The following is a 20750-nucleotide window of genomic DNA, read 5'->3' as shown; positions in this document are numbered from 1 at the left end:
CAGTTTGGGGCGGTTTCCAACATATTGCATAAAACCAGTATATATAATAATCCTAATTCATAAAGCACAATGACATTCAAAGCATGTGACCACTTATTTAGAAACCCTCTCCAATGTATATATGCATTTAAAAAAAAAGCAAAATTAAGAGGGAACATTACTGGCATTGATAGCCACACTCTAATTAATGTTATTAATACTCTTTTTTACTAAGGCTGCCCAGTGATTCATTCTGCCCCTTCTAGTTGAGCACTGCCTTTTCACACTCATTTGCACAAAGAATCTCTGACCAATCAGTGTACACACATACATGGGAGCAATCTGGCCTGACAGCCTGTTCTAGCGTTTACTGTTTTTATATATTTGTTACTGGTTATATATACGAGGTCACCAGGTTTAGAAGCTCAAATGGTCTCAGTTCAATGGCAACACACGGCAATCGAGCCCCAGTTTCCTGTTTAATTGTTCCATATATTATTTGGCGGGGGGGGGGGAAGACAAGTACAGCTTGTTTCGGGTGCTGCATACAGAAAAGTGTTTCCTAAGGAGAGCAGATTTCCGCTCTGAAGATGTCACCACACAAACCGTAATGCTCCAGATTTCAATCCAGCTTACCACCCGTTGTTTCTCACTTTCAACTGGATGGAGAGCCATATAGCACAGGCAAAAAGCTGACACTGAATTAAAGTCAGCTTTAGTTGGCTTGATTAAACAATGGAGATGACCGTAACTCTTGGCATTATGAAGCTGTAATCTGGACTTTTAGAGCTAAAGACTGCTTCTTTAAAGAATATAACAAAGTTGGAGGCGAAACAAGGATATAAAAACTTCAAAATAAATAATTAGCAATGCTGTATTTTTGCTTTATTCACTGAAAACATTTTCTAGGCTACCTTTTCATCCAATTCAGGGTCCCCAAGGTGGGAGTTTTATAAACTGAGCACCGTATAATATTATAAATAAAGGCACTGGGTGAGATCCTACCATTCAGTTCAGTTGGCACCAGCGCATCCCTCTGGTACACGGTGCCTTCTACCAATTCAAGGTACCCCGGAGAGGGCATCTTCCACTAAAGAATGGTGTGTCTTGGGCCAGAAGACCAAGCAGGTGTCAACGCACCACAATGGTAGGATCCGACACGCAGCTGGGCTGATGTAACAATTGAGTAACAAGTGCGTCACTAGGATACCTCCAAATATTACTCTAGATGTCGTTATGACTGAAATCTATTTTAGCTTAACAAAAACACGGATGCGTTAAGATTGTTCCAGAAGCATACAGGCCTTTCTAGTATGGACAGTTGTGTTCCGCATGCCAAATCCAACATACACAATTAAAAAAAAAAAGTTGTCCTCTAAGAACACTGAGGGAAAATGAGTTCAGACATTAACTTACGGAGGCGTTGGTTGCCACAGAAACAGGAATACTAGAATTTTCCTGCCCAGACGCTTGACTTTTCTCATTAGTCCCACGAGTGACCAGAATTCTGAAGTGTTGCTGCCTTGAATTTTGATCCGGTCGGATTTTAAACGTGCACCCTTGCCCTGGAGAAACCCGCTCCACCGAATTGCTTCTCAATATTTCCGAAGCATTCCCCCGAATTGCGGTCGTTGCACCCTCACCTAGAGGGCTGCCGCGTTCCGACTGCGGCTGAACCGGGTACGAGGTACTTCTTTCCAGACGGATCCGGGGATACCGGACCAACCTATCCCCTTTTGTGCCGGTGAAACCAAAATTGCCGTCTGCCCCTGCCCCTGGACTGTTCAGATGTGGCTGCTGCAACTGGAAAACAAAGAATTTTTTGCCTGAATTGGCCGATCCATCTGGCAGGTGCTGTAGAGACCAGCGCCTGGGTTCTGAAGGAGAAGCGTGATCCGCAGTGTCCGGACCAAAGGGCATCAACGTCACCTGAGGAACATCGACACTTGAAGCACGATGCTGAATTCTTACCCCGCTAATGTTTAACCCAGGCGTGGCTTTGTTTGCTTCCTCGTCTTGAGCCGCAGCTGTGCCGTCATCGTTCCAGTTATTGGAAGGTATTGTACAGAATATTCGATGGTTGGAGGAGCTTCCATTCGCCTCTTGCCCCAAGATCTCAGGCTGCCTGGGTGTGGAATTCTCTGGAGTTACCTGTGGGCTGCTTCCTGAAGAATGGCTCCCGGACAGAGAAGCCCCGGGGTCCCCAAAGTCTGAAAGTTTACACGTCTCCTCCGGGGACTCTGGCGCCCCGCACTCGTCCGCGTGTCCGTTTACAGCCTTCCGCTGAAGGGAAATCTGCATGGATGAGCTCCTGGTTGGGCGCGCATCGAGGTTGTTCAGGAGCTGAGGAATAAACATGGAGGTGCTTCTTTTCAAAGCCCCCACTTCTCGCAGATCGCCCTCGCCGTCACTATAATCCATTCTGCGCCTGGAGAAAGGGTGAGGCCCGTTCCGTCTTGGCAGAGTGTGGAATGCCATGAAAAAGTCATCATCCTCTCTCTCACGGTCTAGGATCTCCGATTCGGGAGCTGTGTTGCTTCGCCCGGAGCCAAAATGAAACCGCAGCCGATGGGCCATGGTTTAAGGAGAACGGCGAGGGGGGGAGGGGGGGGAAAACTCGGCAACAAGTCCACAGGCACTGCCAGAAGTTAAGAACTAAAGACATAAACTCCAAGAAAAAGTGTCCCATCTGCCAAACTGTTAGCACTGCTACACTGATAGCGACAGATAGCAGAAATAGCCCAAGTGGCAAACAGCATTCCAGGCATGATTGGATAAGAGCAATCAGCGCTCCTCTCCACCGTGACATAGGGTAGGATGGCTGGCATCACGTGACCCGTTTCCCCCTCTCCAATGCAAGTGGCTAATTTTTTTTTTTTTAATACCAGCAAGAGCCTGAAACAGCACCTTCACAGCTGCTCCTTTTCCATCAGAAAGGAGCGGCCCCAGCGGGAGATCTCTCACAGCTGACTACGGCAGCCAACCCACTCAGCTCCGCTGTAAATCTAAACTGCATCGTATTCGCAGAACACTTTTGTACGAAGCAAAAATTGAAAGGAGGGGGAAAAAAATACGGCAGCAGCAACTGTGCACACACACACACACACACACACACACACACACACACACACACTTCCCACCCTCCAAACAAAACTATTTGATTTTGCACTGACGTTGTCGGTCAGATCAGAAGCCCCGAAAATGGCCGAAGGGGGGCATGCAGAGAAATTTCGTTTTTGCTTGAAGCCGGCTGCTTCGAGTAGCCCAAATAAATAGAAGAGACCGAACAGGAGTTAGCTCTTCCCTTCCTTGAAACGATGTTAATTTGGCTGCCCGTTCACTGCAGCAACAGATATCAGATTGCCACTGTAAGCCCACTAGAATACACCCGCTTCGGCTAGACACCGACTTTTCTTCTTTGCTGAAGCCGAGAGAAACAAAAAGAGAGTCTTACGCGAAAAGTCAAGCAGCAGCAAGCACTCAAGAAACAGTCTTCCTTTTCCAGATTTTTGTATCTTTGGCTTTGCGGCCGGGGGAGGCTGAGGAGGCAAGCGAAATCGAGAGAAGGGGTGCGCATGACGAGCGTCACGGATTCAGCTTCAACACCGTATGGAAAACGCTGCCCAACTCTGGCCAACTTCCAATGGGAAAGTGAGCGATATTAGTGGCTTGGATTGGCAGCACAGACTCCAGCTCCGCTTGTGAGAAGCCAAAAGCCTCCGAAGAACAAACAGACGGACTGAAACTTAACATTAAACAATGCCCGAATTCGGTTCTGCTATGTGCGGTGGCTTAAATCAAGGGGCGGAGGTAAGGAGAACGAGAGGGCCTGAAAACTCTCTTCCAGCATGGATTAGGAACCAGGGCTATGAAACTTATTAGAGAAGCAAACAGAACCATTTGATCTGCAAACGTTTCACAAGAGCAGGGGAAGCGGGTGTTGAGCCCACCACACCGAGATATTTAGGCTTTCGTTTTCTGACAGCTGGTTTTATGTGCAGAAGAGAGCAGCCCCCACGACAAGTGAAAATGGAAGCCTCTTCAAATTATAAATCTTGCCAAAGGCCAGTACAATCCTCTATTGTTTCAACCGGATCGCAAGCCAACAACAAAGACCAAAAAAAAATGATTATTTGCTAAACGGTGAAAATGTTCCATCTTGGGGGCCCGATGAGGGCAGAAAAGCGGGGTACAAATGTGTAAAATAAAACAATGAGATAAAACAAGCACAAGGCAGGGAGATTTAGCATTATGTTTAGGCCCTTTTGCATATGCCCGTTATATTCTTAATGCTAGTAAAGCAGGTCAAACTTCTTCAACAACAGCCCTTGTAAACATGAGTCTCGATCCATGGAATCTTTTGAGGGAGCAGAAGTTGTGGGGGTTTTTTGGGGGGTGGGGGAGGGGGAACCTTCTCCAAGGACATTGCCACAGGCTTCAATAGACAAACAGGCTGGTACGTATCCCATTTAGAGTTCAGGGAGATATAAGAAAGATACCCAAATAACTTTACAAACTAGCATTTTGAAACTCCATGTGTTGCTTGCTGAAAACAGGATGGTTCGGAACAAAGAAATAGCCAATTTGGAACAAAGAAATAGGAAAGGTGAGCTCCTTTCCCAAAAAGGAAGGTCAAAGACACTGTGATTCTTCAAATCAAAGATAACTCAAGAGGAAACATGACAAATGTTCATAATATTCTGTGTAGGGTTGAGAAAGTAGGCTGAGAGAACTTTTTCTCCCATAATACTAGAATACGGGGAGGCAACCGATGAGGTTGATGTGGAATAGATTCAGGACGGACAAATAAAATTTATTTTTACTCAACAATGAATTAAATTGTGTTAGTCCTTGCCACTGGATATAGTAATAGTCAAGAGCATAGATGTCTTGAAAAGGGGGCTAGACAGATTCCATCCATGGCTAATAGCCACGGTGAGTAACGAGAACTTCCACAGTCACAAGCTACATACCTCTGAACACCAGTGGCCAGGAGGCAACATCAGGGGAAGGCCTGGGCCTCTAGGACTCAATTGTTGGCATTCCGGAGTGACCAATTGTCCCTTGTGTGAAACAGGATGCTGTACTAAATGGGACCACTAGTCTGATCTTCTTAGATTCCATATACCTGAGCCCTGCCCCTCTCTTCTCCAAACTAATTATGGAAAACAGCAGTGGGCCTCTTATACCTTCAATCGCACGTGAGATGCAGTTTCTAATTCCTACATGCGAATCAACCTTTGATGTTGCAATAGGGAGATAATGACAAAGCGACGGGTACAAATCAGCTCAGGTATCTCAAGTCTTACAAAACTGTGCTCTCTACCTACACCTAGAAACTAGACTGGGTGTGTTGGAATGACCTCAGCTACAACTGAACGCAGGGTTGTTATTTCTTCTTCAGTTGCCTAGCTTCTACAACACGGTGCCCCCCCTCCCCATTTCAGGATGGGGGGCTTCCTTTGGGTACGGCAAGGCCCCATGCTTCCTTTTCAGCAACCTCAGTGGGCAGGTTTGGTCCAGAAGATATCCAACATTATTTCTACCTCCTCCTCTTCAAGGAACAGGAGACTATTTTTCCGGAACCGATGGGGTGAGGGAGAAGCTTTACAATTGCAGCAAAACGAGGAGCCAAAATGTATGTTTATACAAAGATGCAAAACTCACCAATCTATTTTCATCAAACACCTCAAAGAGCAGTCTATGGTTAGAGGGATTTACCTAAAAGAGAAAGAATATACGATTGTTAATGAAAGAGTAAAATAACTACCACTTCACAAGCATCGTGGTTATTTCATCAAGGGCTAGCTGATGTCAATTCATCTTGCCTATTTTAGAACATTTTCAGCAAACTAGGCAGGCAGAAAAGATTGTGTCAGTGCTTTCTGGCACGCCCAGGGAAATGCCAATTGCCTCTTTGGGATTGGGAGGCAAATTTCTTCCAGGCCAGACTGGCCAGGGGTTCTGTTTTCTTTTTTGGAGGGGGCATCATCTGGGCATAGAACTGGAATCACTGTGGGTGGGCAGGTAGTTGTGAGTTTCCTGAATTCTGCGGGGGGTTGGGCTAGATGACCCTGGAGGTCCATTTCAACTCTAGGATTCTATGAAAACAGCTATACTGGCTGCCAGGTTGTTTCTGAGTGCAGTTGAAGGTGTTGCTCATAACTTTTAAAACTTTCATTGATTACGACCATCTCTCCCGATACATCCCTCTGTACCGAACACAGTCTTCTAATTCAGAGACCCCCAACCTTTATGAGCCTGTGGGGACCTCTGAAATTCTGACACAGCGTGGTGAGTGCAGCCACAAAATGGCTGCCACAGGAGGTGGAACAAGCCACAAAATGGCTGCCACAGCTTACCTTCAGCTATACAGTGAAGATCCTTGTGCTTAGGGGCAGCTGCCACCAAAGCAATATTTTCAAAAATCTGAATGGCCAAACAGAAGCCTTGCTGGGTAAACGCCCCACTCACGTTCTAAAAGTACTTGGGGGGCACCAGAAAAGTTGTCAGCCTGTGCCATGACACGCCATGGTCTGGTCTTTTTTAGTTATGGTTCCCCTATTGTGGGACAGGCCATCTCAGCTCGAGAGGAAGACACGGTCCTCTGACGTTTTTAGGATACATTTTGAGGGCTTTTAAGGAGATTTGAGCTGCAAGCATTTTGGGTAGAGGGGGGATTATTTTTATTATATTATGTACAGTTTTCCTGAGCTGTAAATGGAAAAAAACAGGATATGTTAAAAAATGAAGGGCCCAACACCGCTCTTCTTGATGGGCCTGATCAACACTAAGGTTTATTGATTTACTTCATTTATATCCCACTTTTTCACCTAATGGGGATCCAAAGCAAGCCTACATCATTCTCCTCGCCTGCATTTTATGCTCACCACAACCCTGTGAGGAAGATCAGGTTAAATGTGTGCAGCTGGTCCAAGATCACCCAGCAACTGAGAGCCAGTTTGGTGTAGCGGTTAGGATTGTGGACTTCTAATCTGGCATGCCGGGTTCGATTCTGCGCTCCCCCACATGCAGCCAGTTGGGTGACCTAGGGCTCGCCACGGCACTGATAAAACTGTTCTGACCGAGCAGTGATATCAGGGCTCTCTCAGCCTCACCCACCTCACAGGGTGTCTGTTGTGGGGAGAGGAAAGGGAAGGCGACTGTAAGCCCCTTTGAGCCTCCTTTCGGGTAGAGAAAAGCGGCATATAACAACCAACTCTTCTTCTTCTTCTTCTTCAACTGCCTACGGCAGAGGGGGGATTTGAACCTGGGACTCCCAGATCACAGTCCAGCACTCTAACCAGTACACTATGCTGGCAGAATTCCTGTTTATGTACTAAGCTCCGGAAGGGGTGAGGACCCTGACAGAACTTCTTCAGTTCCGCAGGGCCTGTAAGACACAGCTCTTCTAGGAGGCGTTTGCTTATGGCCAGGATGCAGAAGATCTCACCCCTCCTTCAGTGCCTTCTGGCTCCCTGTCTTCTTGTTGGGTTGGTCAGGGGGTGGATCTGGGAGGCTGGAGTTTTTTTAATGTTATTTTATTGATTTTATTGTCTCTGAGTCATGTTATAAGCTGCCGCAGGCTAGCTTGCTAGGAGTGGCAGCATAGAAATAAAATAAATAGAATAATAAATAAATAATATTCTGGCCCTGATTCCTCCACCATATTCCTCACACCTTGGCCCCACTGTCCACCTGCTTTTACTGTGCAGCAAGCAGCAGAAGACACTTTATTTATTAGATTTATATACCACCACCCCCTTGCAGCTCAGGGCGGTTTACATAGAATATGAAGTCATAAAAACAGGTACAATGAAGGTTCTATAATTATATTGATTGACATTAACAGCAGTAGTAACAGCAGTAACAGTAACATAACTAGTAACTGGTAATGGGTGCTTACTAGTCTCTTGGATGCTTTAGGGCGCTTAGGGCTGATCGTGCATTGAGCAGGAGGTTGGACTAGATGGCCTGTATGGCCCCTTCCAACTCTATGATTCTATGATTCTATGGCCTGTGTGGCCCCTTCCAACTCTATGATTCTATGATTCTAATAGAACTGTAACAGACTGTCACCCTGCAGGTTTGTTAATGTAGGTTTGCCCCATATTGTACTTGGTGGGCATATCTTAGGGTAGGGGCATTCTGGGGGCCTGGTAGTTGTTGTTGCCAATTCAATTGGCCTCAACCCAATGCCTGGAAGAGCTCTATTCTGCAGGCCCTGACAGGGCCCAGATTTCCTCTGGGAACCCATTCCACTTCCTTGCTATGGGTCCCAAGTCCAGGTGGGGACATTCCTGGAGATTTCAGAGTAGAGCCTGTGGAAGGGAAGTACCTCAGCAGGATGCCACCCTCTTGAGCAGCCATTTTCAAGAGGAACTGATCTCTGGGTTATCTCTGGCAGGTTGGTAACCCTACTCCTTGCTCCAAGAAGCCAAGAAGGAAGGGCAGAGAAAAAACACCCATTTACAGGATTAGTATGGTCAGGCAAATTAGTTCAAGATCAACATTGGATTGGGTCAAGATGAGGTCAGAAAAGGCACGTATGAAGAAGTAGAAGAGCTCTGACAGAACTGCTCTGTGAGAAACAGCATGTAGAGGAGTGGAGAATCAACCCTGGCTCTCTACCGCTCTTAATCACCACACCAAGCTGATTCCCACTTGTATGTCATCCTCTTAAAAACTCTGCAAGGGCGCTTTCCCCGGTTAATGTTTCACAATAAGCCACCTCACTTTTGTGCTATTTTAATCCAGGGAATAAGCTTCTTATAAAGAATCAACCCCCCCCCCCCCCCACACACACACACACTTTTTATTAGCAGTACCTAGATTATCTCTAGCCCTGTCATGGAGAGAGGAAATGAGAAGCTATAAAAACCAACACAGCTTGTATGGATAATGAGTGTTGCACAGGAACATTGTTTGGCAAACTTGTCATGGTGTTAAAAAATAATATTGACGCACGGAGGGACCTGACTTTTTTTCTGAAGAAGGTAGAAATCAACTAGAATAAAAGAGGGTGGGAGCCAATGACTGTACAAGGCAGCCAGTTGCCCCAAGCAAGGCATGCCTCCTCCACCATCAAAGCTGTTAGACCATAATCAGAGCCAGCAAACCTCTGAAAAACCAATGCTAGGGCGTACCACAAGGCCTCGTCCTTTAGGTCCTGTTTGTTTGGCCTTCCAGGGCAACTGGTTGGCTGCCAGGCAAAACAGGATGCTGGACTAGAGAAACCACTAGCCTGATCCAGAAGGTTCAACTTAGGTTCTTGTGGCTCAAGGTAAGGCCTTGTGGCCCTATTACGTTGGCTCCAGTTTGGTGTAGTAGTTAGGAATGCGGTCTTCTAATCTGGCATGCCAGGTTCGATTCTGCACTACCCCAGATGCAACCAGCTGGGTGACCTTGGGCTCACCACGGCACTGATAAAACTGTTCTGACCAAGCAGTGATATCAGGGCTCTCTCAGCCTCACCTCCCTCACAGGGTGTCAGTTGTGGGGAGAGGAAAGCGAAGACGACTGTAAGCTGCTTTGAGCCTCCTTTGGGTAGGAAAAAGCGGCATATAAGAACCAACTCTTCTTCTTCTTCTTCCTTTGATGACGACGACGACGATGATGATAGGCATTCAGTTGAGTCGAACTCTTGGCGATCCTATGGCTCAAATGTCACCACGATTTCCAATCTTGCACAGCTTCTTTTAGTTTTGTAATGTTCTGGCCAGTGTCTAATCACTGCACTCTCTGTTGGCTTGGTTTCCTTTCCCCACTGACCAATCCTAGCTTAATGGCTTTCTTGGATCACTGGATATGGCCAAAGTAAGTGAGGGAGGCTCCTTCAGATACAGTCAGCTATAATGTGGATCCAGAAGGTGATGCATGTCACCTTCCAAAGAGCTGATGGGCCGGAACGAGCTGAGCCACCGTGGTCTTCTTGTTCCCTTCTGTGTCACCACAAGCAAGGGCTTGGGCTGATGACTTGTCCCCAGTGGACTGAATTCAGAGAGGACCCAACTCTGGCCCAAAGCATCCAATCTTGGCTTCTGAAGGTCTTCTCAACGATAAAAGCTAGTGAATGAACTATCAGGGGTCCAAATGTTTCCAACTGCATGGTTGTGCCTTCTCCAAGAGTCTTTTTCATCTATCTCTGTATCACCCAACTGGAATAAGCTGGAGATTTCAACAAGGTTCTAGAACTTTTCATTAAACTTTGTATTCGTTATATTTTCCCTAAGTCAAACAAGAAGCAGGTTCTGCTAAGTTCAATGGACTTACTCTTTCTTTCTTTCTTTCTTTCTTTCTTTCTTTCTTTCTTTCTTTCTTTCTTTCTTTCTTTCTTTCTTTCTTTCTTTCTTTCTTTCTTTCTTTCTTTCTTTCTCCCTTTCTATTTTTATGCAGTCCTAAGTGGAGTTACACCCTTTTAAATGGACTGAAATCAATGGGCTGATAAGGGTGTAACTCTGCTCTGGGAGGGTACAGCTAAGGACCTACAAGGACAACAGGACCAGACGGAAGTTCTGGTAGAAAGATTTCTACATATTAAACCTTGTTGAGACTAGAATGGAGAAAAACAGGGGCCAGACACTCAGAATTCATTGCCAAGATAATTCCTAGGGATTGTGCATTACTAATCAAAACAGGCATAGCCCAATATCCCCCTCCCCCTTGCAGAGTATATGAGAGGAATCCATGCAGTTAACTAGGACAGTAAAGATGACGGCTGGAATGAAACCGTCTCTGTTTTCACTGTTTAAACATGCTATAAAAATCAATTTGAAAACCATTTATGATCTCTCCAAATTGAGGCGCGACTAAAAATATCATTTCCAAATTGATCGTGGCGAGAAAAAAACCAAGTGCGTAGACACCATTCGAAAAAGATACCACGTTTTTTTTCAAAATTTACAGACGGCCGCTCCAAACGATTAAATTTAAACTGCTGAAATATTACCTTGCTTTCTTTTGCCTTTTGCTATTAAAGGAATACTTTCAGAGAAAGATTATATAGTAGCAAGACATCAGTGACGCAGAACTCAGGGCTCATATTATCACTTTTGGCTGGCTTCCTTCCTTCCTTCCTTCCTTCCTTCCTACCTTCCTTCCTACCTTCCTTCCTTCCTACCTTCCTACCTTCCTTCCTTCCTTCCTTCCTTCCTTCCTTCCTTCCTTCCTTCCTCCTTCCTTCCTTCCTTCCTTCCTTCCTTCCTTCCTTCCTTCCTTCCTTCCTTCCTTCCTTCCTTCCTTCCTTCATATTTTTATGCCGCCACTCTCCAAAAAGTCTCGCAGAGGTTTGCAACAACAAAGAAGGAGAACACTAAAAAGGCCCTTGCTTTGTGTAATTACTTTCTGAGTCTTTCTGAATCTCCAACACGTAGCTTTTGAAGACGCTCACTTGTAGAGCCGGCATGGAACAATGGTTTAGAACAGTGAACTCTGTACTGGAGACTTGGGTTTGATTCCCCAAGTCCTTCACATTCAGACAACTGGGTGACCTTAGGCTAGTTGCAGTTCTCTTAGAGCTGTTCTTGCAGAACAGTTCTCTTGGAACTCTCTCAGTCCGTCCGTCCCCACACACACGCACACAGTGTCTGTTGTGGGGAGAGGAAGGGAAAGGTGTGTCTAAGCAGCTTTAAGATCCCTTCTGGTAGTGAAAAGCAGGGCATTTAAAAACCTTCAAGTAATCTTGTTGGAAACAAAAGGAATACAGAAATGCCCCAGATTTTAGGGAAAATATAACGAATACAAAGTTTAATGAAAGTTCTAAAACCTTGTTTTGCATGATTTGTATTTAAAGTGGAAAATACAGCACACAAATAAGGCTTCGAAATTCCTAAGCTATAGATTTACTTTTGTCTAGAATCATAGAGTTGGAAGGGGCTATCCAGGACATCTAGTCCAAAAGCCTGCTCAACACAGGATCAGCCCAAAGCATCCTAGAATCATAGAATCATAGAGTTGGAAGGGGCTATTCAGGCCATCTAGTCCAAAAGCCTGCTCAACACAGGATCAGCCCAAAGCATCCTAAAGCAATATCATACAACCACACAGAAAAAAGTGTAGACTGGTTGTTTACTGGCACTTTACTGGTTAAACTGTGTAGCAGAACTTAGAACTTTTGATGTTGACATCTACGCATTCTTTTTGGATTGAAGCAGCGGTGGTCAAACTGCGGCCCTCCAGATGTCCATGGACTACAATTCCCATGAGCCCCTGCCAGCAAATGCTGGCAGGGGCTCATGGGAATTGTAGTCCATGGACATCTGGAGGGCCGCAGTTTGACTACACCTGGACTGAAGCCCTTTTTCACTGAAGTCCTTTTGCACTCCCTCCTGCATTCAATAAACATTGTGGTTCAAATCTCCACTCAACTCTTGCAATGGCCAAAAACACCCCCTCCCACAACTCCCGCTCAAAGATTTGAGAAAGTCACCTAGCAAGCAACAATTCCTAGAGATTGTCACAGGCTGACTTCCCACTGGTTTGTCTTTTTCTGGCTTAATGCAGGCCTTAGGGGCAGCCCTCAGTTTTGTTCTGCTGTCATTCAAGCTAAAGGGAAATTTTAAGGGAAAGGCAACGGGGGAGGGTTTTCTCCCAGAAGTGGGCAAAGGGAAGGCTGGGAGAACAGTGGAGGCCAAGCAAAGAAGCTTCTAGAATAAATAAATAAATGAAGCATAGAATCATAGATTTGGAAGGGGCCTTCAGGGTCATCTAGTTCAACCCCTTGCAGAATGAAATTCACAAGTACCTGTTCACCCACAGTGCCTGTTTATGCACTGGGAACTTCACTGCCCCAGCTCCCATGCAGGAGCACAAATAGGGGGTGGATGAGGTGCACCAGGCCAAGTGCTCCCCCATGTGGGTGCAGGAAGAGTTGGGGCAACCTACCATGACTAAAACTCCAGCCTGCAGCCCAGCATGAAACCTCCAGTGTGTAAACGGTTAGTGACACCAATTCCATGTCCAGATGATGCCCCCCCCCCCTTAAAAAAATACCCTGAATCCCTAGCCAGGCTGGCCGGGAAGTAATTCACTTCCTGATCTCAATGTGGTGACTGGCATTTCCCTGGGCATGCAAGAAAGGGCCACAAGAGCCAAGCACTGACACAGGCCCTTCTGCCCACCAACTTACAATGTGCCTGAATTCATCGAACCAGTATTTCTGTCAAATGGCTATTTAGCCTCTGCTTAAAAACTTCCAAAGAAAGAGAACCCACCACCTCCCGAGGAAGCCTATTCCACCGCAGAACTGCTCTGGCTGTTAGGAGTTTTTTTTGGATTAATTTCAACCCATTGGTTCTGGGACAACAGAAAGAAACTCTGCTCCATCCTCTATGTCAGTGGTCCCCAACCCCCGGTCCGGGGACCGGTACCATTCCATGGATTAGTTGGTACTGGGCTGCAGCTCCTCTTCGTCTTCCTCCCCGGCTGCTGCCTCAGAGGCTGCCCTGCCACTCTGCCGCAAGCTCACCTTTAGTGTTCTCCAGCGGCCACCATGGCTGGGGCTCCCCCTTGGTGTGGCACTGCGCAGCTGCTGCTGGCAGCGCCCCCTAGTGGGTAGCAGGAAGTCAGGGGCACCGGCGGGAAAGCAAGTGGAGCAGGGGATCAGGTGTCGGTTGCAACATCCCTTGGCAAAAGACTACCCTCCCCCTCCTGGGCCTCAGTAAAATTGTCAAGCGTTGACTGGTCCCCGGTGATAAAAAGGTTGGGGACCACTGCTCTACATGACAGTCCTTCAAGTAATTGAAGATGGCTATCATATCATCTCTTAGTTATCTTCTCATCAGGGTAAAACATGAGTAATAGTTATAAGAGTTGCTGGGGCCTAACACTGACAAACAAGTTCATCAACCTTGGATTTATCTATTTTAAGAATCGAGTTCCTTGCTACATCAGAACAAAAGTCCCCTAATCCAAAAATCTACCTTGGATTGCTCCCTGCCAGGTGCCAAGTGACTGTATACAAAGATGATCGGTCATTTAATTCTTTTTAAAAAGCCAACTTACTCTAAAATAGAATTCTTCATTCCATTTTGGATTCAGAGTCTGCAAAAGAGAGAGAGAGAGAAAAGGAAATCATTCACATTTAGCAAGAGCGACAAAATAATCTGCAGTGTTTTTCCAAAACTCTTCAAGACTCCCCGTGGGTACATTGCGCCACGATTTAAAAGAGGAAACAACGTTCTTTGTCAAGAGTCAGAAAGGCAAGGGAAAAAAGGAGAAAACGCATGGCAACCGCTTCCATCGATAATAAAGACACGGTCGTCAAGAAGCTACGAATTCAATCGCTCAGCGAAGTTTGTGTGGGAGGGTTATGCGAAATGGGATGAAGCAGAAATAGACATCGGCTATAAATAGGAACCTCACAGTGGGTGGCGGATCCTTGATGACCCGGGCAGAGATGTCTTAATGAAGGCCGTTAAATATTTCATTATTAAAATTCTTTAACATGTCGCTGGTGGCATGGGGAAGGGGTATGTGCGCAAATGACCACTGTGTGAGCAGAGGTATAAATTTAGAGCACTGAAGCGAAGTCGTTAATGTAATTCATTTCCCTGCGGAAATACAGTTTTTGCCCGCCTGAAATGTTTGGGGAAGGCAACTTTTGAATTGTAAACAAACAAAGAGAAATTGTGTAAAGGCACCAAAAAGAACTTCTCAGTCTCACATGCAACGGCGATTTTGATCTTGTTGTACAATGCTGTTAGTTGAGAAGTCATGTCTGACCCATCGTGACCCCATGGACAATGATCCTCCAGGACTTCCTGTCCTCCACCATTCCCTGGAGTCCATTTAAGCTCACTCCGACTGCTTCAGGGACTCCATCCAGGCACCTCATTCTCAGTCGTCCCCTTCTTCTTTTGCCCTCAATCGCTCCCAGCATTAGGCTCTTCTCAAGGGAGTCCTTCCTTCTCATGAGGTGGCCAAAGTATTTGAGTTTCATCTTCAGGATCTGACCTTCTTGTACAATATCACCAGGTATATAAACAATATTTGCATGGGGGAAAAATCACTTGATCATAGAGTCCTAGAGTTGGAAAGGGCCACACAGGCCATCTAGTCCAACCCCCTTCTCAATGCAGGATCACTCTCAATGCAGGTTAAACATTCCCAAATCCCTCAGGCTTTCCTCCTAGAGCTTGGTCCCCAGGCCCCAGTTCATCCTCATCGTTCTCCTCTGCACCCTCTCCATTTTGCCCATGTCCCTTTTGAAATCAACTAATGTGGCAAAAAGCAAAACAAAAGACGAATAAGCTGGATTTGCCATTTTGGACTCCAGGAGTCCTTACTTAGTTATGCAAGTGACGGGATCTTCTTACCACCAACTAGGGTCTGTAATGAAATCAAGGTTCCTGGGTTGAGACTGAGATATTCTTCTGGGGGGCATTATGTGGATTCTCTTTGTTTGTTTGTTTGTTTGCCCTACTACTTTTGAATTGGGACAAATCAAAAAAAGCATTTGTTGCTAATTTAGCTATCAGCAGGCCCTCGGGGTGGTTTTAAAAAGGTGAAAACAAGGCAGCATCTCTACTAACACCCTGTAAAATATCAACAATCACAACCATAGTATCCAAAGACTAGAATGCAACACAAAAACTAAAACCAGGCAAATCATCATTTCTTAAAGCCTCTCCGAAACCGCATAATTCAGCCATCTTTCTCAAAGCCATCAGCAAGTGGGTCTAATGTGCTGTGTTAAGTAACAAATATAATTTTCGGAGGGTGCCACCACTGGAAAGGCTATGTCCTTCATACTGGACACCCTGTACATGTGAGCCCAGCAAAGATGGCTGCAACTACTTCCATGCAGTGATGACTCTCCATGTACTTTTCAGTTCCGCTGCAAATCGCAAGCCACCAAGGGGCTTTTTCAGGCTTTAAAAAAGGGAAAAAACTCAGCAACTGACATATTGCGAAGACTTATCTCCTGGGTCTACAGCAGGGGTAGTCAACCTGTGGTCCTCCAGATGTCAATGGACTATAATTCCCATGAGCCCCTGCCAGCATTTGCTGGCAGGGGCTCATGGGAATTGAAGTCCATGAATATCTGGAGGACCACAGATTGACTACCCCTGGTCTATAGCATCCCTGGCTAAAAATCTGGCTTTTTCCCCTTTTGGTGCAGTGATATAAGGATAAAGGCATATCCCATGACCCCAAGTATAGTTTTTATGGCGGGCAAAAGGGTTTCCTCCTCCTCCTCCTTTCATTACTGGAAAATTTGGCTAGAAGCTACCCACTGCCAGCTTCCCAAAATATCCTTAAGCATCATTATCCTCGAACAGGACAAGTCCTACTGTTTACTTGATACTGGATCGATAGACCGGGGCTGCTCTGTGGTTCGACAAAACTCCCTAGAGCTCACAGACATGTCCTAGTGTCACCCAAGCTAACGTGGATAATGGGTATGACCCACGTTACGTCTGGTTTCTTCCTTCTCTTGTAGGAACAGATGACGACAGCCGTAGTTAAGTGGTGCTCGTGATGCATCAAGTATTGGGGGGCACATCAAAATACAAGCCATGTGCTCCAACTTCCCGGGGGAACACTTGGCGCCCACGTTCCAATGGCATGTCAGGAAAAAAGGAAAATAACAGGCTCTTGCCAATTTCAGGAGCTTACCCATTGATCAAAACACTGTGGGAGAAAGACCATTCAAGCCCAATTGCAGAGCTTCGATGCATTGTTCAGAACAAACCTGTTAGCCCATTAGCTGCTCACATGTCTGTAAAACTCATGTCGCTGAAAGGCCTTCCCTACAAAACTGACGCAGCCAGCTAGAAGGGTGACCTGAAGTGAATTATGCAAAAAAAACCCAACCCCATAGAGATCTGAATAAGCAACCTTTTCTTTGCATCTGAGGAAATGTGACAAACGTGACACCAAATACAAGATTACTAAGAATACAGACCTGGCAAAAGATCGTGAGGGTCTTTATGGAAATGGACAGAGCGAATGGGGTGGGCTGGGTTTCGTTTCCCATTGAGGCACGAAGCTGTCCAAGCGATCTCAGACCACTCACAATCGACTTGGCCTGATCGATCTCTCAGGACAGTTCCAAGAAGAAAATACACCGCTCGGGGAGTGGTATAAATAATTGGTTAAGAGGGGCGGGGTGTCCGGGATACAGAACCCCAAGGGGCCAATCAGAAGGGGTGCAGCACGCACCTTCCGATTGGCCCCTTGTCCCCGGGGGCCAATCGGGAGGCGCGAAGTGCCTTCCGATTGGCCCTTCCACTGACTGCCACCACTTCCAAACAGTCAGGAAGTGTTTTGCGCCTCCCGACTTGCCCACTCCCCCCCACTGCTGAACAAGCGGCGTGGAGCCAACCCAAAGGGAGGACGGTAAATCCGTGGGGGGGGAGGGAGGGATGGGGGAGGGCTGGGCAGATCTGCGGGGGGTGAAGGAGGGGGTCGCAGGCCAAATCTGCGGGGCGGGGTAGGAGGGTGGGGGCTGGGGAATCCGTCAAAGAGGCAGTGGGCAGAATCCGCGGGGCCTGGGGAGTGGGGCAGATCCACGGGGCGAGATACGCGGGGGCCAGGGGAGCGGGGCAGATCTCCGAGCACACCCGTGACCTCCCTGGGCCACTGGCTGTGCTTGGCGCAGGGGGGGACCTTCAAAGCCCGTCCTTAGGGATGGGCTTGGAATCTAGTGTACACACACACACACACACACTACCATGGACTTCTTACAGGACAGATAAGTTACTAGTGTGATATAGTCAAACTCTGCAGGGCAACAGGGAGAAAGGGTGTGGCCCTTGAAGGTGACAAAAACTTATTGCATGTGAATGTCCAAGTGCACAAAGAAGAAGAGTTGAGAATGGCTGTTCTATGGTATTAGATCCCATTGAAATCCCTCCCTTCCCCCAAACTCTGCCCTCCTCCATCCCCCCCCCCCCCCAATCTTCAGATATTTTCCAGTCCCTAGGCTCTTCTGCACCTCTCCCACTGTCTCTTTGGAGACCATGCCTTTTACCTTTTTAATTGTTTTCGTCTGCACCAGGGCGAGCTCTCTGTTTTCGTCCGCAACGTACAAAGAAAGCTTCACATAGGGGTCACTAGCAAAACAACAAAAAAAAAAGGTTGGGTTTAATCTCGACAGTTTAAAGCTCTGAAAAAGCACACAGTGAAGGAAATAGCGCCTATTGATGACTCAATTAGGTGAAATGATTGTTAATTAACATATGTTAGCATCAGCAGATTGCAATGACATATTATAAAGATTTGAGGGGGGGAACACCCTGTACACATGAGAGAAAAAGCCACGTGTTATCAGCAAATGAAATATACCTTTAATTTTAGTTCCACTATTTATATTTAAAAAAATACTATGCACTATATTAAATATAAGAAATACACTGGCAAGCTTTTTAAAAATTGTGCAACAGCTACTTTTCTAAATACATCTAGCATTTTAATTTCCCTCTGAAAAGGCAAAAATCTGCTGTTCAGTTCCCAAAGAAGGAAACTTGAAAACTGATAAATTCAGGTGTGCAGCCAGCGTGTTGGTCTGAATCAACAAAAGAAAAATTCGAGTTCAGTGGCATCTGGAAGACCAAAATAGTTGTATTCAAGGTATAACTTATGTCCATATACACTGAAGTTGACCTTAAAGGTGCTATTGTAGTCAAAATTTGTTCCATTGCAAATTAATGTAACTGAAACAGTCAAGTACCCTCTAGTGGTTACAACAAATGGTGCAAAAATAAAAGACAACCCAGAAAGTTGCGGCAGGTCATAAAGCTGATGGTCACTTGGGATTCATATACTTGACAGTGAAATCCTGTACATACCCCAGCCTAAGTCCTTTGATTTCAGCAGGTTTAGCTAGCAATAATTCTGCACAGATTTCTATTCTTCTCTATACTCAAGGGAACAATAGAAATTCACACCAGCATACAAATAAATACATGTAATTCATTTGTCTCCCCTTTGGGGTCAGAAGGCGAATTTCCTCCAGGTCAGACTGGCCAGGGATTCTGGGGGTGGGGGGGGTTGTGGGGGGCATCCTCTGGGCATGGAATTGGGGTCACTGTGGGTGGGCAGGTAGTTGTGAATTTCCTGCATTCTGCAGGGGTTGGATTAGATGACCCTGGAGGTCCCTTCTAACCCTATGAGTCTATCAAACCTTTAAGAAATTCAATTATTATACTTCAGATAATAAGCAAATAATATGAGCTTCTTTTACAGATAACCAATGGCCACGTTCATTACAAAGTTAAAAGTTATATATAGCGCCTTCAAACTAAAAACTGATAATGAAGCTTTTAAAGCAAGTCAGCTTTGCCACACTCTCCATAAACAAGGGGGTGTGATCCAGCCAGCTTTTTCACTCAGCCTTCCCAGTTCTCCTTCCTACACCTGCCCCCTTCTATTTCCACGTAGCTTTTGTCCATGCCAGTCCCACAATTTCCACTACGGGCATTTTGAGAGATCAGACAGATCCCATCTTCCCTTTCTTATCAGTGAAAAAAATACTCCAACTTTTCTGCCTCAGCCTCCCCACACTTTTTGGGGTAGCTTTCTATGACCCCTTAACTTGTAAGGGTTCCCTTGCAGTATACAAAGAAAAGCTGGACTAGGGGGAGGACATGGGAGGACAACAACCAAGAGTTCCCCTGGAACTGACATCAGTTCTCTATGGCTTAACCATTGAGTTTCTGGCGGTTCCTAGAGAGGTCGGTTCCCCCACCCCAGGAGGCTGGAGTGCCAGCAGGCCATGCACAAGCAGGATATCCCTCGACCCTCAGCAATCAAGTGGCAACCCTAGCTGAAGGCATCCAGTCCTCTGGCAAGCAGACCTCTGTAAACTAAGCTAAGCAAGAAAAGGATGAGAGAGTCGTAGAAGAGGGGGGAAATTGATTACATTTATAACACACCACAGTAGCAAATTCCAAAATAACATAAACCTTGAACGTGATTTCCTTTTCCTGTAAACAATATTTTCCCCCGTCGCTTTTCTGTAAACAATAATTAAAAACTGGATCTTTAAAAAAGAAAAAAATGATTGCAATTACATGTAGCAAGAAGGAACATGGAAACAATTGTTTGCCTGCACTGCTATACCCGGGAAGATGCTTTGTTGTTAGGATTGACAAGCCCGGCAACCAGCAGGAGGGTTGGGGGGGGGGGGATGGAACACTGGGAGGGGGGGGGGCTTTGTGATGTCACTATGTCACTCCTGAGGACAACACGGTCTGGGACCAGTGTATCTGAGAGACCACCTCCCTGCCTATACCCCCCAAAGAGCCTTAAGCTCTGCCACCTCCAACTGGCTGTGGATCCCTGGCCCCAAAGAAGTACGTCAGAGCTCAACAACTCTTTGATCCTGGCCCCCCCCCGGTGGAACGAGCTCCCTGAAGAGATCAGGGCCCTGTCAGAACTTCCACAATTCTGCAGGGCCTGCAAAACGGAGCTCTTCCACCAGGCATTTGCTTGAGCCCCCCCCCCCCCCCCGGTGGAACGAGCTCCCTGAAGAGATCAGGGCCCTGTCCGAACTTCCACAATTCTGCAGGGCCTGCAAAACGGAGCTCTTCCACCAGGCATTTGCTTGAGCCCCCCCCTCCCCCGGTGGAACGAGCTCCCTGAAGAGATCAGGGCCCTGTCCGAACTTCCACAATTCTGCAGGGCCTGCAAAACGGAGCTCTTCCACCAGGCATTTGCTTGAGCCCCCCCCCCCCCCGGTGGAACGAGCTCCCTGAAGAGATCAGGGCCCTGTCCGAACTTCCACAATTCTGCAGGGCCTGCAAAACGGAGCTCTTCCACCAGGCATT

The 20750-nt window shown here is 46.5% G+C and overlaps 1 protein-coding gene across 13 annotated transcripts in view; it reads right to left on the bottom strand.

Annotated features, from left to right (window-relative positions):
• NEDD4L (NEDD4 like E3 ubiquitin protein ligase) overlaps positions 1 to 20750 on the bottom strand; it is a 312252-nt gene that overhangs the window by 162251 nt on the left and 129251 nt on the right. For 6 of the 13 annotated variants that reach the window (XM_077346870.1, XM_077346875.1, XM_077346874.1 and 3 more), the window contains 3 exons: positions 17954 to 18035; positions 13981 to 14019; positions 5647 to 5700 (listed from right to left, as the gene is read on the bottom strand). In XM_077346870.1, coding sequence (XP_077202985.1) covers positions 5647 to 5700; positions 13981 to 14019; positions 17954 to 18035 — 175 coding nt within the window. Of the gene's footprint in view, positions 1 to 984; positions 1004 to 1395; positions 2572 to 5646; positions 5701 to 13980; positions 14020 to 17953; positions 18036 to 19994; positions 20014 to 20750 lie in introns of those variants that run through there. The other 7 variants (XM_077346863.1, XM_077346864.1, XM_077346865.1 and 4 more) reach the window with 3 other exon arrangements.

This window comes from Paroedura picta, chromosome 7 (genome assembly GCF_049243985.1).
Source record: "Paroedura picta isolate Pp20150507F chromosome 7, Ppicta_v3.0, whole genome shotgun sequence".
NCBI lineage: Eukaryota > Metazoa > Chordata > Lepidosauria > Squamata > Gekkonidae > Paroedura > Paroedura picta.
The sequence above is the reverse complement of the archived record's forward strand: the minus strand, read 5'-3'. Positions and strand labels throughout refer to the sequence as shown.